The 12,046-nt window shown below is 41.2% G+C and overlaps 3 protein-coding genes across 4 annotated transcripts; 1 reads left to right on the plus strand and 2 right to left on the minus strand.

Annotated features, from left to right (window-relative positions):
• Positions 1 to 750: 750 nt before the first annotated feature.
• LOC121985583 (protein SOSEKI 2-like) lies at positions 751 to 2,252 on the plus strand. Of its 2 annotated transcripts, XR_006113215.1 has the most exons (4): positions 753 to 1,149; positions 1,230 to 1,309; positions 1,393 to 1,933; positions 1,996 to 2,252. XR_006113215.1 is itself a non-coding variant. In XM_042539133.1 (3 exons), the coding sequence occupies exons 1-3, from the start codon at positions 878 to 880 to the stop codon at positions 1,647 to 1,649; spliced, it is 609 nt and encodes a 202-aa protein (XP_042395067.1). In that variant the 5' UTR covers positions 751 to 877; the 3' UTR covers positions 1,650 to 2,252. The 2 variants fall into 2 exon arrangements, 1 of the variants encoding a protein (XP_042395067.1); XM_042539133.1 differs by having other exon boundaries at positions 751 to 1,149; positions 1,393 to 2,252.
• A 140-nt stretch (positions 2,253 to 2,392) lies between these two features.
• On the minus strand, positions 2,393 to 3,843 carry LOC121985582 (RING-H2 finger protein ATL54-like). The gene has a single exon (XM_042539132.1). It carries the CDS (start codon positions 3,796 to 3,798, stop codon positions 2,692 to 2,694), a length of 1,107 nt encoding a protein of 368 aa, XP_042395066.1. The 5' UTR covers positions 3,799 to 3,843; the 3' UTR covers positions 2,393 to 2,691.
• Positions 3,844 to 4,198: 355 nt separating this feature from the next.
• LOC121985580 lies at positions 4,199 to 11,428 on the minus strand. Its single transcript, XM_042539131.1, has 8 exons — positions 11,010 to 11,428; positions 10,772 to 10,912; positions 9,340 to 9,567; positions 7,905 to 8,112; positions 6,784 to 6,920; positions 5,900 to 5,980; positions 4,776 to 4,842; positions 4,199 to 4,675 (listed from the first exon to the last, which is right to left on the minus strand). The coding sequence occupies exons 1-8, from the start codon at positions 11,351 to 11,353 to the stop codon at positions 4,379 to 4,381; spliced, it is 1,503 nt and encodes a 500-aa protein (XP_042395065.1). The 5' UTR covers positions 11,354 to 11,428; the 3' UTR covers positions 4,199 to 4,378.
• Positions 11,429 to 12,046: the final 618 nt, after the last annotated feature.

Consider the following 12,046-nt stretch of genomic DNA (forward strand, 5'->3'; position numbering starts at 1 on the left):
AATAGAATCAACCAATTTGACACACCTCAATCTTTCCTAAATTAGGCCTGCCACCTCTTCGTTTACAAGGTGGAAGCTTATGTAGTACGGGCCGCACAAGGAATATTCCCTTGATTCTCTGACAATGGTTACGCAAAACGCAAAAAAAAAATATTGGGTTCGTTAGGTTGAGAAGCTCCTAATCATAACATTTCAACGGTGAGCTGACCGAGTCTTATCTATTGTCCGGTTAGACATTGCCCTTGGACGAGTTGAGTCATCTGTAGAAAGTTGACCAACTCGGAGACTCGGCATCTGATGGAACAAGAGTCCGGTCAAATCATATGTCTAGAAGCTTCGATTAGACTGAGAGGACTTGGTTCTCCATTGAGCCAGAAGGACTCGATTCTCCATCGATCCAAGAGGACTCAGTTCTCTATCGAGATAGGAGGACTCGATTCTCTATTGAGCTAGGAGGACTCAATCCCCATCAAGCTAAGAAGACTCGGTTCCCCATCGAGCCAGGAGGACTCACTTCCCCATTTAGCCAGTAGGACTTAGACTTCAATCAAGCCGGGAGCACTCACGAATCTGATCGAACAAAATGTCCGATCAACTAGAGTGCCTGACCAGTCATGCGATCATGCTACCCCGAATGTTAATCCCTTCTTGAATTGGACCATCATATCAACTAGCCTTCTCAACTTCGGTCCAATTTCAGAGCTCATATCTTATTCAGATTATATGGCTCTTTTTACTAATTCTCATGCAAATCACACCAGGAATAGGAACTCAATTATCATTTGAGATGTTTTGGCCTCTTTCTTGCGTCTTGATCACCAGGACTGGCTTGTTCAAGCTTCGAAAGTTCGAGACATCGAGCTCGTGAAGGAGTTCAATGTTGTTGGAGATGGAGAGTAATGGAGATGGAGGCGGGAGAGGGAGGAGGCCTAGCAACTCATATCAGCAGCAGCAGAGATTGGAGAGGCCACTGAGGAAGGTTCAGGTCGTCTACTACCTCAGCCGGAACGGCCAGTTGGAGCACCCCCACTTCATTGAGCTTCCTTACCTCCCTAACCACCACCAACTTCGCCTCAGAGATGTGGTGGAAAGACTCACTCTTCTTCGAGGAGAAGCCATGCCTTCTCACTTCTCATGGTCTTGCAAGAGGTAGGTACTAGTTATCGATTCGCATATTTGTTAATTCTGTTTCTTGTGTTTGATTGATCATGGAAAACTATATAATTAAGGAGCTCCAAGAATGGATACGTGTGGAATGACTTGGCCGAGTACGTCCTCAAGGGCTCCGAGATCATCCCTGGTGCTTATGGTTAGTTTTGAATCTTTCTCCAGACTACGAGTTTCTTGATTTATAGGGAGAGAGTAAGCTTAGCTTGTTTATGCGCACGGCAGAAAATTTCCGGCACGTTCCTGTCGGCGGAAGGCGGCAAAAGCCACTCCTGGTCTCCAACAGGCCTCACTTGGAATTGGAAGAGGAGGCGGCATTGATGGCGGCGAAAGAGGAGATCACGAGGCACAGCAAGTGCTCCCGCGGCGTGTCGACGGAGGAGATCGAGCGAGTCGGGGCTCGGACCGAGCTGCCGCTCGACGACTCGTTTTCTCCGCCGTCCACGATCTCCTCCGGCAAGCCCGGCGGCGGGAACACCTGACAGCGGATCGAGAAGGCTGACCACCAATCGTCCCTGGCTCGGGGCTCGGTGCTGCTGCAGATCATCGCCTGCGGGTTAGCAGCAATGAAAGGAAGCAGGATCGGCGGCGGAGTAGCCGTGAGACGGACGACGGTCGTGGAGACGGTCGTTGAAGAGGAGGAGCTGAGCCGGCGCGCGCCGGAAATCGCCCGGTTACGTCACCGCCTGGTGGAGGAAAAGGAGAGCCTCAGGAGGAGCATCGTCCATCCTTCTCTCAAGAAATCTTCCTCCTGCAACGAAGAAAGGTTACTCTACGAATTTTCAGCATTTATTGCTCAACATGCGCTTACTCTTCTTCTGTGAGCAGGAGCTCAAAAGCTAGGTTTGAAGAAAGGAAGTTACAGGCGGAGGAAGGAGGAGGAGGAGGAGGAGGAAGTCCTCTGTGAAGCAACAGTGACACGAGAGGGGAAGCAGAGCAGAAGCTTGGATGCCCTACCTTGCAAGTGAGGTCTCTGTTGTCTTCTCTTCTGCTTCTCATGGAGATTATTTTTTACTAACTAATATCGTTTATTGTTCTACTTCTATCTTTCCACTTTCTATTTAATATAAATATAATATTGTCCTCGAGTACATCTAAATTAAACTAAGTTGAATACCTATTGTCGTCTTTGAATATATCTAAATTAAACTAAGCAAGAAATGAAGAACATCGAGGATGAAAGCAAAATTTTCTTTCATCTCTTCCTAAACACTAGGTAGGGATATTGATCATCAAAATCACAATACCATTGATTTGGATCATACTAATTACAACATAAGGATCTTTGTAAGCTGAATATATATTAAGAACATTTGTAAAACTAATCAGAAAACACAAATATGCATCCACATGATTGACTAGAACTGATGCAGCACGAGTGACAGCTTGTCGCTCCAAGGTTCTGCATCTATAAACACAAATTACACCAAAAGTAGCTCTCGACTTGCCGAGAACCAAACATGTCTAAGAAAGTTGTCATTTTTATGACTTGGAAGGATTCATTACTGGTACATTTTGCTGCCATTACTGTGGACAAACTGAGTTCCGAGGTCTCCCGTTTACTGAGAAGATGAACCTCTCGCTGGCGCTTGCTAAGGATCTACCCATTTCCTTGCGGAAGGAATTGGCATGGCAAGCATGCTTTGCCCTGGTTGTAGATGGAGCATTCGAATCTTCCTCTAAGGTGTGTTTTTTCTTGTTGTTGAAGTTCCTGAGATTCTCCAACTCCAGAGAAATTGAATCCATGGAGAACGATCTGCCGATGGGCTGGAATCCGTCTTCCCCGATGTCAATAGGCATTTTCAACTCGGCGCTTAAGATGGGGACTGGTACAGCTTGAGTTCTAGCTGCAAGTTCCAATCTTTCAGCTTCAAATTCCTCTTCTGAGGCACCAGGACCAAGCTCAGTTTGCCGGCTGCCCATCTGATCATTGTCCGCTGAGGTGATAGTATTGGGGCCGGGTTCAGGTGGGGGGAAAGAAGAGGAGGGCAGAGCAGTGGTGCTTGTTCCAGGAACGCAATCCGCGGTGACGGAGCTTGGAGCAACGATTGGAGCTCGGCAAAGGGGGCAATTGACGTGAGATCGTAGCCATGTGTCGATACAACCGAGGTGGAAGGCGTGATCGCACTTTGGGAGGAGGCGAACGAGTTCCCCGTCGCGAAACTCCGAGAGGCACACTGAGCAGCCGGTGGCGGAGGATCCGAGGACGCCATCCCCGGTCTTGTAGGCCCACGCCGTGATTGACTCGATGGCTGACTCATCCAGGCCGACGGTGCGTATGTACCACACGTGATGCACCACTTCTTCGCCGTCTCCGCCATAGTCGTCCCCGAGCGGCGAGGCGGCTCCAGCACGGCGTCGGCGGCGGAGGCGGATTAGGAATAAAGTGAAAATGATCATGATTGCGGCGGCGGCGACGACGGAAGCGGCGGCGACGGGGAGGGCGGGAAGGAGGGAGCTGGAGCGGTGGAGGCGTATGGTGGTGGGTTCCTGGGAAAAGATAGGAGACGGAGGAGGAGGAGGAGGAGGAAAAGGAACGGACGGAGTAGTAAGCGAGTAATCTTGCGGGCGTGGGAACGAGTCGCCGGGCGTCTCGTAGAGGAGGCGGCGAGTTGGTCGGCGGGAGGCCATCGTAATGGCCGCGAGGTCCTCCTACCCCTAGATAACTTCTTAACCATTCCCTTGTACCCACATTCTCTCTGACCGCTGGAGCCCACTGTGGAAGCCTCCAGAAACAGCCGCCAGGCGATGGGATCAGGGTGTAGGTTGAAAATTGGGGACGACAAATTAAGAAAAAAAGGCCGGACTGAACCGAACCGGAAAATAGAGTTGATTTACGCCAAGCGATGGGGTCCACACCAAGATCGATTAAAAACATTTAATGCGTGAGGTGACGGTTGATCTAATTCGATGCGAGTTGTATCCATCTCATAAAGTGTCACGGTGATTAAGCGGCTTCAGGACTGTTGATCCGTCGATAAAATTTAATTCCATTCAAATCATGATATAGACATGAGTAACAGCGACAAACTTTTAGAAACAAAATTAGATGTTTATCAAATAGAAAGTAATCAAAAGAATACAATGTTCCAATGATTTGAAACAACATTTTTCTCTCGAAGAACTGCTCTGCTACGATGTCAATTACGACGACTCCACACACTCTGCTTTGTTTTCCTTGTAAAGGATGGACTAGTGACGTTCCGGTCATTCAGGATTTCTTGCGATCTTCATCGTCGGATGATGTGGGCACGCCGAAGACCCAGTCGAGCACATTCAAGTACTTTGAGCGAAACACCTCTCTTTCTTGCGCGTAGCAGTGCATGATGATGGCTGTAGCTAAACTAAAGACGACGACATCGGCCCGCTTCAACTTGGATGCTTGAGGGAGTAGTCCGGCATCAGCCAAACAAGTGGAGAAGCTTTCGATGGCTCGAGCTAGGCAATACAGAGAAATCTCAATCCTTCGGCTCTTCTTCTCGATCAGCAACGCAAGACCAGTAGGAAACTGTCATTGAACGGGGAAAAAAAGGAACTGTGATTGACTAGAGTTTAACAATCAAAACCCTTAAATTTTGGGGGAAAGCACGAGAAAAAGGAAAACATACAGTCCCCATAGCGACCATTGGTATGTTGCATCTTTGCAGAATTCTGAAGAGCAGGCAGGTCCAAGCCCTGCAAAATATGGACTCCATTAGGGAATGATAAATTGTGAACTGAAATAATATGACTAAGAGGAGAATGTAGAAATGAGGAAATTCCAGTTTGAAACTGAAAAAAGTTTCACTTTTTGCTAGGGGGAGCACCCTAGAGGGGCACCAAGGTGACAGTTTCACTTTTTGCTGCCAAAGAAAAGATTAGGACCTATTTGTGAGCTGGAAATTACTTGTATGTGGAAAATATGTTTTGAAGAAAATTTTATAGAGAAAATATTTCTACGGTGGTTGTTCTACTGATGATGCTACACTATATCTCCAGCAAATCGAAGAGCCACTTCCATGATCCTCCTTGAGGAGTTCTAACAACAAATGGAAGTGCACCTAAGGGAGGGGAGGGGGTAGCATATCACATAGGATATTGATTGACACAGGACTACATTTGGAGGATCCGATGGCACAGTGGTCATCCACCTCCATATTGGTGGTAGTACTTCCATCCCACATACTATCTGATGTAGCTCACTTCCTCTTTATTGTTACCATTGTCACCATCACCTTTTGGGACAAGTGGACAAGCAATTGACAGTTTCGGATATGCGAGAATGAGGTCCTCCCTTTTCTCTAATCCTTCTTGCAGGAGGGGAGCCAAAGACTTAGAAAAAGGAGGCCAAGGTGAAGGTGTAGCAGGATTTTCCAGAGGGGGGTGATGGCTCGGGCAGCAAGGATGTGGGTGGTTAGGATGGAGGGGACAATGGCATCCAAACCTCATGCTGGATGGGTAATGGAAGCTCACATGATGGGGGAAAAAAACTTCCTTTCATTTCGAGTGGAAGTAATTTTATTGTTTGCTCCATCAACCAACAGAGAATTTTTGGTTGATGAGAATCTTCTACAAATTTGCAAAAACCACTTGAAAATGAGGAAAATATTTTATATCAAACAAACAGACCAGTAAATCTTATGCCAAATATCTAGGCTAGTCCTTGGGAAAATATTGGATAGAGAAGTTGTTTTGGCATATAAACCTGGTATTGTTGTATAATTAGCCTATGCAGAAGAAAGCAAGAGCTAACCAGGCTGATGCACAATATACAGAAAGGAACAAGCTAGATCTTGCAGTCCCCAACAGACTCTTACCCAAAATCTTGTAGTGCCTGCATGATACAGAAGAGAGTAAGTATAACAATCATAATAAACATCTAGTTGGATTTCAGGACCAAGTATCAGATATGCCAAAAGAGACCACCTTTATGAAAAAAGGTGAACAACATGAGTCTTGCAATGCAAAGAATGACAACAAAAGCAAAATAGAGCTGTTCTGAGGATTAGTAGTTGTTGCATAGCGGAATTCGTCATATTAGAGGAAAGGAAAAAAATCACAAGAACCTTAGACAATGTAAGGTAGAGAATGAATATGCTATACTGATATTGAATGCTGGACATTTACCTACTCCAGAGAGATTAATTGAAGGAATTGACGCTCATATTGTTAATAATTATAAGCTTACAAGTGCACAAAACTTTGCATTGATTTTTAAAAAAGCAAGCAACATGGTTCTGGGCCATCATCTCCAAATACTCAAAACTAGTTGAAACTAGAAATCAGAAATAAGAGCAAAAAAATGTCCAGGTTTAAATTGTCAAAATTAGGTGTTCCAGTTTTTATCCAATCAGTACCATTGAGCATAACTTTATTTAACAAACAAAAATTACATGTAAAGATGATACTTTATGATGGTCACAAGGTAGGTGGATATTCTTCTAAATTATCCGAGCAAGTTACTTCCACCCTTCACCAAAAAAATGAACATAACAAATACACACGAAAAGTTTATGTGCATTAGAGACTCACAAATTCAGGAAGCAGAAAAGATTTTTCTTTTTGAGATAATCTGATAGCAAATGTAAATTGAGAAAAAAAGAATCATCATAAGCAGTCTAGGCTTATTCTCAGTACATTTTCAAAAGACCCTGGCGATGAACAATCAGTGCAGGAACCAAGTAAACTGGCAAATAAACTGGAACTGCTCTTCCATATTCTTGGAAAAGGAATTTTATAAAATGTCCAGCACAAGATTGATTGTCATGCACAATCTGCAAAAATTATCAAAAGAAACAAATAATATGGCTGTATTTAACATTCATAGTCAGCAGTATAAATGTACAAGGGAATTTCTTTTGAAGCTTATTGAGCACAAATGAATCCAATAATCCCCCAAATAACGAGACATCTATAGACGACAACCAAAAATAGAGAGTTGAAATCAAAAGGCATAGCATAGAGGGATTTGAAAAAAGAATTGAAAGATCAGCCTCACGGATATAAAGAATTTTCTTATTCTTGAATCATGGAGAGAGTTGAGATTCCATATAAAAACCAATATGATAATCAAGATGACCACAACTTTCTGCATTTGAATCAGAAACTTGAGTTAATCAGTGGATCAGCTATAATATGCATGCAATTTGTTATGGAGAGGTAAAAACAACTTTAACTCATTTGGAAAAAAAAATTATCCATATGTAATTTCATGATTCTTCTTGTCTTCTCAATTCTTCATTCATTTTTTCTTTTTGTCCTTCCTCATGGTTATTTCTATCGTCTAGCCACCTTTTATTTTCTCCTTATTGCAACAATAAAGAAGATGATGTTTCCTAGTGTTAAATAGCTTCAATATTCTTCTTATACGAGTATACTGAGTTAATATGATAATTTAATAATGCATACCCTCACCACATGTACGACCTTGCCCTTACAAATAGTAAAAGTGTGTACTGTGATCCAGAAGTTGCATATTTAAGAGCAGGTATAAAGCCCTATTTTATCAATATTGTGTAAACCACAAAAATGCTTCATTAAATAAACATGAATACCCAATATAAAATATAGTCCAAACCACACAAAATTACATCAATAAGTGGAAAGTATTGCTGGGAAAAGATGGCCTATTTTTAATTTGTATCTGATTTGGTTACAAGATCACATGCAATGATGAAAAATCAAATTACTGAAATTGAATATTGAATTTTGGTTTCCTATTAAATAAACCACAAAAGGAAAAGAGAATAGTTACATACTGAACATGGAACTTTCATGTTAGGATCTAGTTTCACATGAACACCAATAGACTTATAATACTTCTCAATCCCTTCTAAGTTCGAAAAAGGCATATTGGATGCAATCTCGCTAACACCCTGCAGAATTAGAGCATCCTTTCCACCATGCTTATTAAGGAATGACTTGTATGAAGAGGGTAAGCTGTCTTGCTTCAGAATGTAAGCAGAGCTGCCAAAACTCAGATGAATTATAGAGTAAACTATAACCACATTTTAAGCTAATAGAAAAAGAAGATGAAGAGGGTAAGCTGTCTTGCTTCAGAATATAAGCAGAGCTTCCAAAACTCAAATGAATTATAGAGTAAACTACAACCACATTTTAAGCTAATAGAAAAAGAAGATATTGTACTCAGAAGAAAATCTCAATGCGAGATGAGAAGAAACATGATTACTAATCTGACTTCAACAATCCAGACAAGGAATAAAAGAAAACAAACACAAAAGCAGTCATTATTGTGGAATGACCTAAGAGTGAGAAAGAACATAATGTTTCAGCTTCTATTTTAAGCTTGCATAGAGTAATTCGCATTTAGCAAAACATTCACTATAAAACAAGTAATTTTTAGGAGGGGAAAAATGTCAACAAGTTAAAGAATAAAATTTTTTAAAGAAAAATAAATCAATGGAATGTGGCATTAGTAAGGACTAATGCATCCTTGGAATTAGCATCATCACAGACTTTCCTTTAACTAGTAGATATTCAAAAAGCGGGACATAAGAATTGCCACTTAGATAGGTAAAGAATGACAAATTTTCAAGCAATCTACAATGAGTGAAAGCATTAGATTGTATAAAAAAGAACAATCAATAAAAAATGCTTTGTGTTTGACTTGGATAAAACAAAGCTAGTAGAGATTAACATGAACGGGTTTCAGGACATCAATCATCAGAATGTGGCATTATTAAGAACTAATGCCTTCTTGGAATTGTTTTCATTCAGGCATTGGATATTTAACATTAGCAAAATTAGTGCCATCGCATACTTTCCTTTACCTAGTAGTTATCAAAAAGCTGGGCAGAGGAATCACCCCTTAGATAGAGAATGATAAATTATCAAGTGGACGCCAATGAGTGAAAGCCGCCCATTGTGTAAAAAACAACAATCAATAAAAAGGGGTTTGTGTTTGACTTGGATAAAAACAAAGTTGGTAGCATTTAAGGGATTTCAGGCCATCAATCATCAGTGTCCATGAATTCTCATGTATCTTGTATGTGTTTTAATCAACTCATCTAACAAATGGTGATGATGTATCTCTGTCTTGGACAATAATTTGCCAATTATTTACAACCGCCGTAGCAAAATGGGCAGTCTAGATTGAATTAAGCATAAAAATCTACCCAATCCAAAATGTTATAGATAAATGAAAATGAATGCATTCCATATGAATGAACATACAGGATCTGAGACGAGGCAAGACACATGAGAAATACATCACCATGTGACCAAGTCAATGGTTTACAAACACCGCCAAATCGTTGACTCTTAATCCCACAACGTGATGCCAGTACTGTGGCGCGCATAAGAATGTATATAGCCAAGCTAGTGTGTTGTGTCTTTGGCCCTGTCAAAAGCATTGATGGGCCTGCAATCAGGCCTGCTAGTAGGGATCTCCAACCTGAAGTTCTGAACCAAAACAAAAAAGAATATATATCATCGTTGTAGGTTTCACAAAATATATTACTTTTGACTCCCTTACATGATGCAACATTCAATTGCATGAACTGCCATAGCACAGACAACCAGAATCTGAGTTTAACAAAGCACAAGTATCATGCAACAGCTTGCTTCCACAACTAATTTAACCTGGGATATTAATTTCACAGGAATTCTGATTTTGGTAACTTCCAATAGTTAACAGTGCATGTATGTGACCATCTAGAGAAACTTATCTTTCTGTTTCCTCTGTCAGTCTTTCTGTGAGAAACTCTCCACAGAAATCACATAGAGAGTTAAATGGATCAATGAATTGTATGGGAGCATATCTTATTAACAGATGCACCATGTGATCCCTTAGCCATTAAACCACAGTGGGGTTGGGAAATAAAATGTTAAACAAACAGCATATTAATGAAAAACAAGAAAAAAATCTAGGCTAGTTAAACAAGGAAATAAAAAGTGTAAATGTTAGATGTCTTTTCGAATAGAAAATAAATGGTTAGATATAGTAGTGCAGTATTCATAAGTCTTAGTATTACAGTACAGGTCTCAGGACTGTATTTTTAACAGGAATGTCAAACGATAGTTACAGAGTGCAAAGGGTTAGTCTTAGTATCATAGTTCAGTTCACTATTTTGCTGTTGGGATGAGCAATATTTCAGTATGTAATGTACCCCTCCTCCAACAAGACTAATGCTGCTTTCATTGACTCTTCCTAAACAATGAAAACTTAGGGTTTCACTAGGTTAACCTTTGCTTGCTCAACCCTAATTTTGAACTTTCTGAATTCTGATCTTGTGATTTTGCTTATATCAAAATCACAAACAGCAGATTCTTATAATACAGCAGAACGGTATTTGGAGTAGACAATGAATTGCATGTGCCCATAGCAAGAGTCATTGGGCCTATATTAAAACCCATTGTCCATGTAACCAAAGACAGGGATTAATACAAACAAATATGAAACGAATCCAGCATACTTGTATTTGTATCAGGTAACAGCGAAGATGGCAGATCACACTAGCACATATGAAAATGCATGTATTTGACAGAAGGCATAGGCACAACAACCAGAACGAGGATCCATTACAGGATAAAGATGTCCTAAAAAGACCCTTCGACCGTTCAGAAATAACATAGCTACGCACCGAACCAATTCCAACACACCCACCTTTGTCGCCCACCAAATGAAGCAATAATCTCGTCAACCGAAACATATGTTCCTGCAAAAGTCCCCAGAAACAAGCCATATCTCAAAGTTTCCTTCAAAGCCAGCACCACGGCCTCCTCGTTCGTAAAAGATCCCGCCTTTCTGAAAAACAGCAACAACAACAAAAAAAAATCAAGCGCCAGCATAATCGAGATGCGCTTTCACGTAGTAGAATCAGTGAAAAGTAATCCGACCAGACCTCGACGAAAACTTCACAGATCTGCGGCTCCTCAGCCGCACTAGAACGGAGAACAGTGCAAGCCCACCCTTCAGGCCGGCGCCTATGGCGAAACCCTTGGCAGAGGCCTCTACCAACCGAAGGATCCATTTCGAATCCTTCTCCGGCAGCTGAGGGAGAGCAGAGGAGAGAGACCGGAGTGAAGGAGGACCAGAGGGCGGGGTTTCAGCCTCTTCGGGTGGATCAGGTCTGGAGATGACACCTTCTCTTACATCCTTTTGCAAGCCGGCTCCGTTGGGCATCCGTACCTTCGCCGGCGAAGAGGGGGCGGAGGCTCCGATGCCCCCGTTGGAGAAGTGAGCCATAGGTGCAGACCAGGCGCTACGCGGGTCCGCGGCGCACTGTACCGGTACAACCAGAGGAAACGAAAGTGTTTAAAAAAATGTTAATAATTTAAATTCCAAGATCGGATGGATCATATTTGATAAAAATTTCTTTATGTGTTAATCATTATTCCAAAGTTATTAGTCGTCCATGATTTATCTCCTCTGTGTTAATTCTGAGATAGATTGACGGGAGCGCTGGGGACGAATATATTCATCTTTTATCACTATATTTGATAAAAACTCAAATAAAGAGCGCCTTTTTAATTTGCCCAAAATTTAAGATAGCTTAAGCACTTTCATAGACACTTATATTTTGATTTTTTTTTTTAATTATTTCTTTAAATATTTTATCATTGTATTATAGAAACGCCTCTTTGTTACAGCTTATAGAAACACCTAACTCAATGAAATGAAGATACCAATTAAGAGGTGTTTAGTTGAACTTATAAGTTCTTTAAAATAATTTTTGGAGTTTATAAGTTTTTCAAATTTGTTTGATAATTTTTTTTTCAAACAACTTATAAGCTATCAAAATAAATTATTTTGGAACTTATAAGTTGTTTTTAAAAAGTATGGAAGACCCTACTTTTTAAAAAAAGATTTTATTTTAATATTTTATTTCTCTAAAATATCCATATATAATTTCATAAATCCCCATCTTATCCTTCATAA

This window comes from Zingiber officinale, chromosome 5B (genome assembly GCF_018446385.1).
Source record: "Zingiber officinale cultivar Zhangliang chromosome 5B, Zo_v1.1, whole genome shotgun sequence".
NCBI lineage: Eukaryota > Viridiplantae > Streptophyta > Magnoliopsida > Zingiberales > Zingiberaceae > Zingiber > Zingiber officinale.

Coding starts and splice junctions, on each gene's coding strand:
- LOC121985583 (XM_042539133.1), top strand. CDS start 878: ATGTTGTTGGAGATGGAGAGTAATGGAGATGGAGGCGGGAGAGGGAGG. Junction 1,150..1,229: donor TTCTCATGGTCTTGCAAGAG/GTAGGTACTAGT, acceptor TATATAATTAAG/GAGCTCCAAGAATGGATACG. Junction 1,310..1,392: donor GATCATCCCTGGTGCTTATG/GTTAGTTTTGAA, acceptor TGCGCACGGCAG/AAAATTTCCGGCACGTTCCT.
- LOC121985582 (XM_042539132.1), bottom strand. CDS start 3,798: ATGGCCTCCCGCCGACCAACTCGCCGCCTCCTCTACGAGACGCCCGGC.
- LOC121985580 (XM_042539131.1), bottom strand. CDS start 11,353: ATGGCTCACTTCTCCAACGGGGGCATCGGAGCCTCCGCCCCCTCTTCG. Junction 10,913..11,009: donor TCTGTGAAGTTTTCGTCGAG/GTCTGGTCGGAT, acceptor GCTGTTTTTCAG/AAAGGCGGGATCTTTTACGA. Junction 4,843..5,899: donor GTATATTGTGCATCAGCCTG/GTTAGCTCTTGC, acceptor CATATTTTGCAG/GGCTTGGACCTGCCTGCTCT.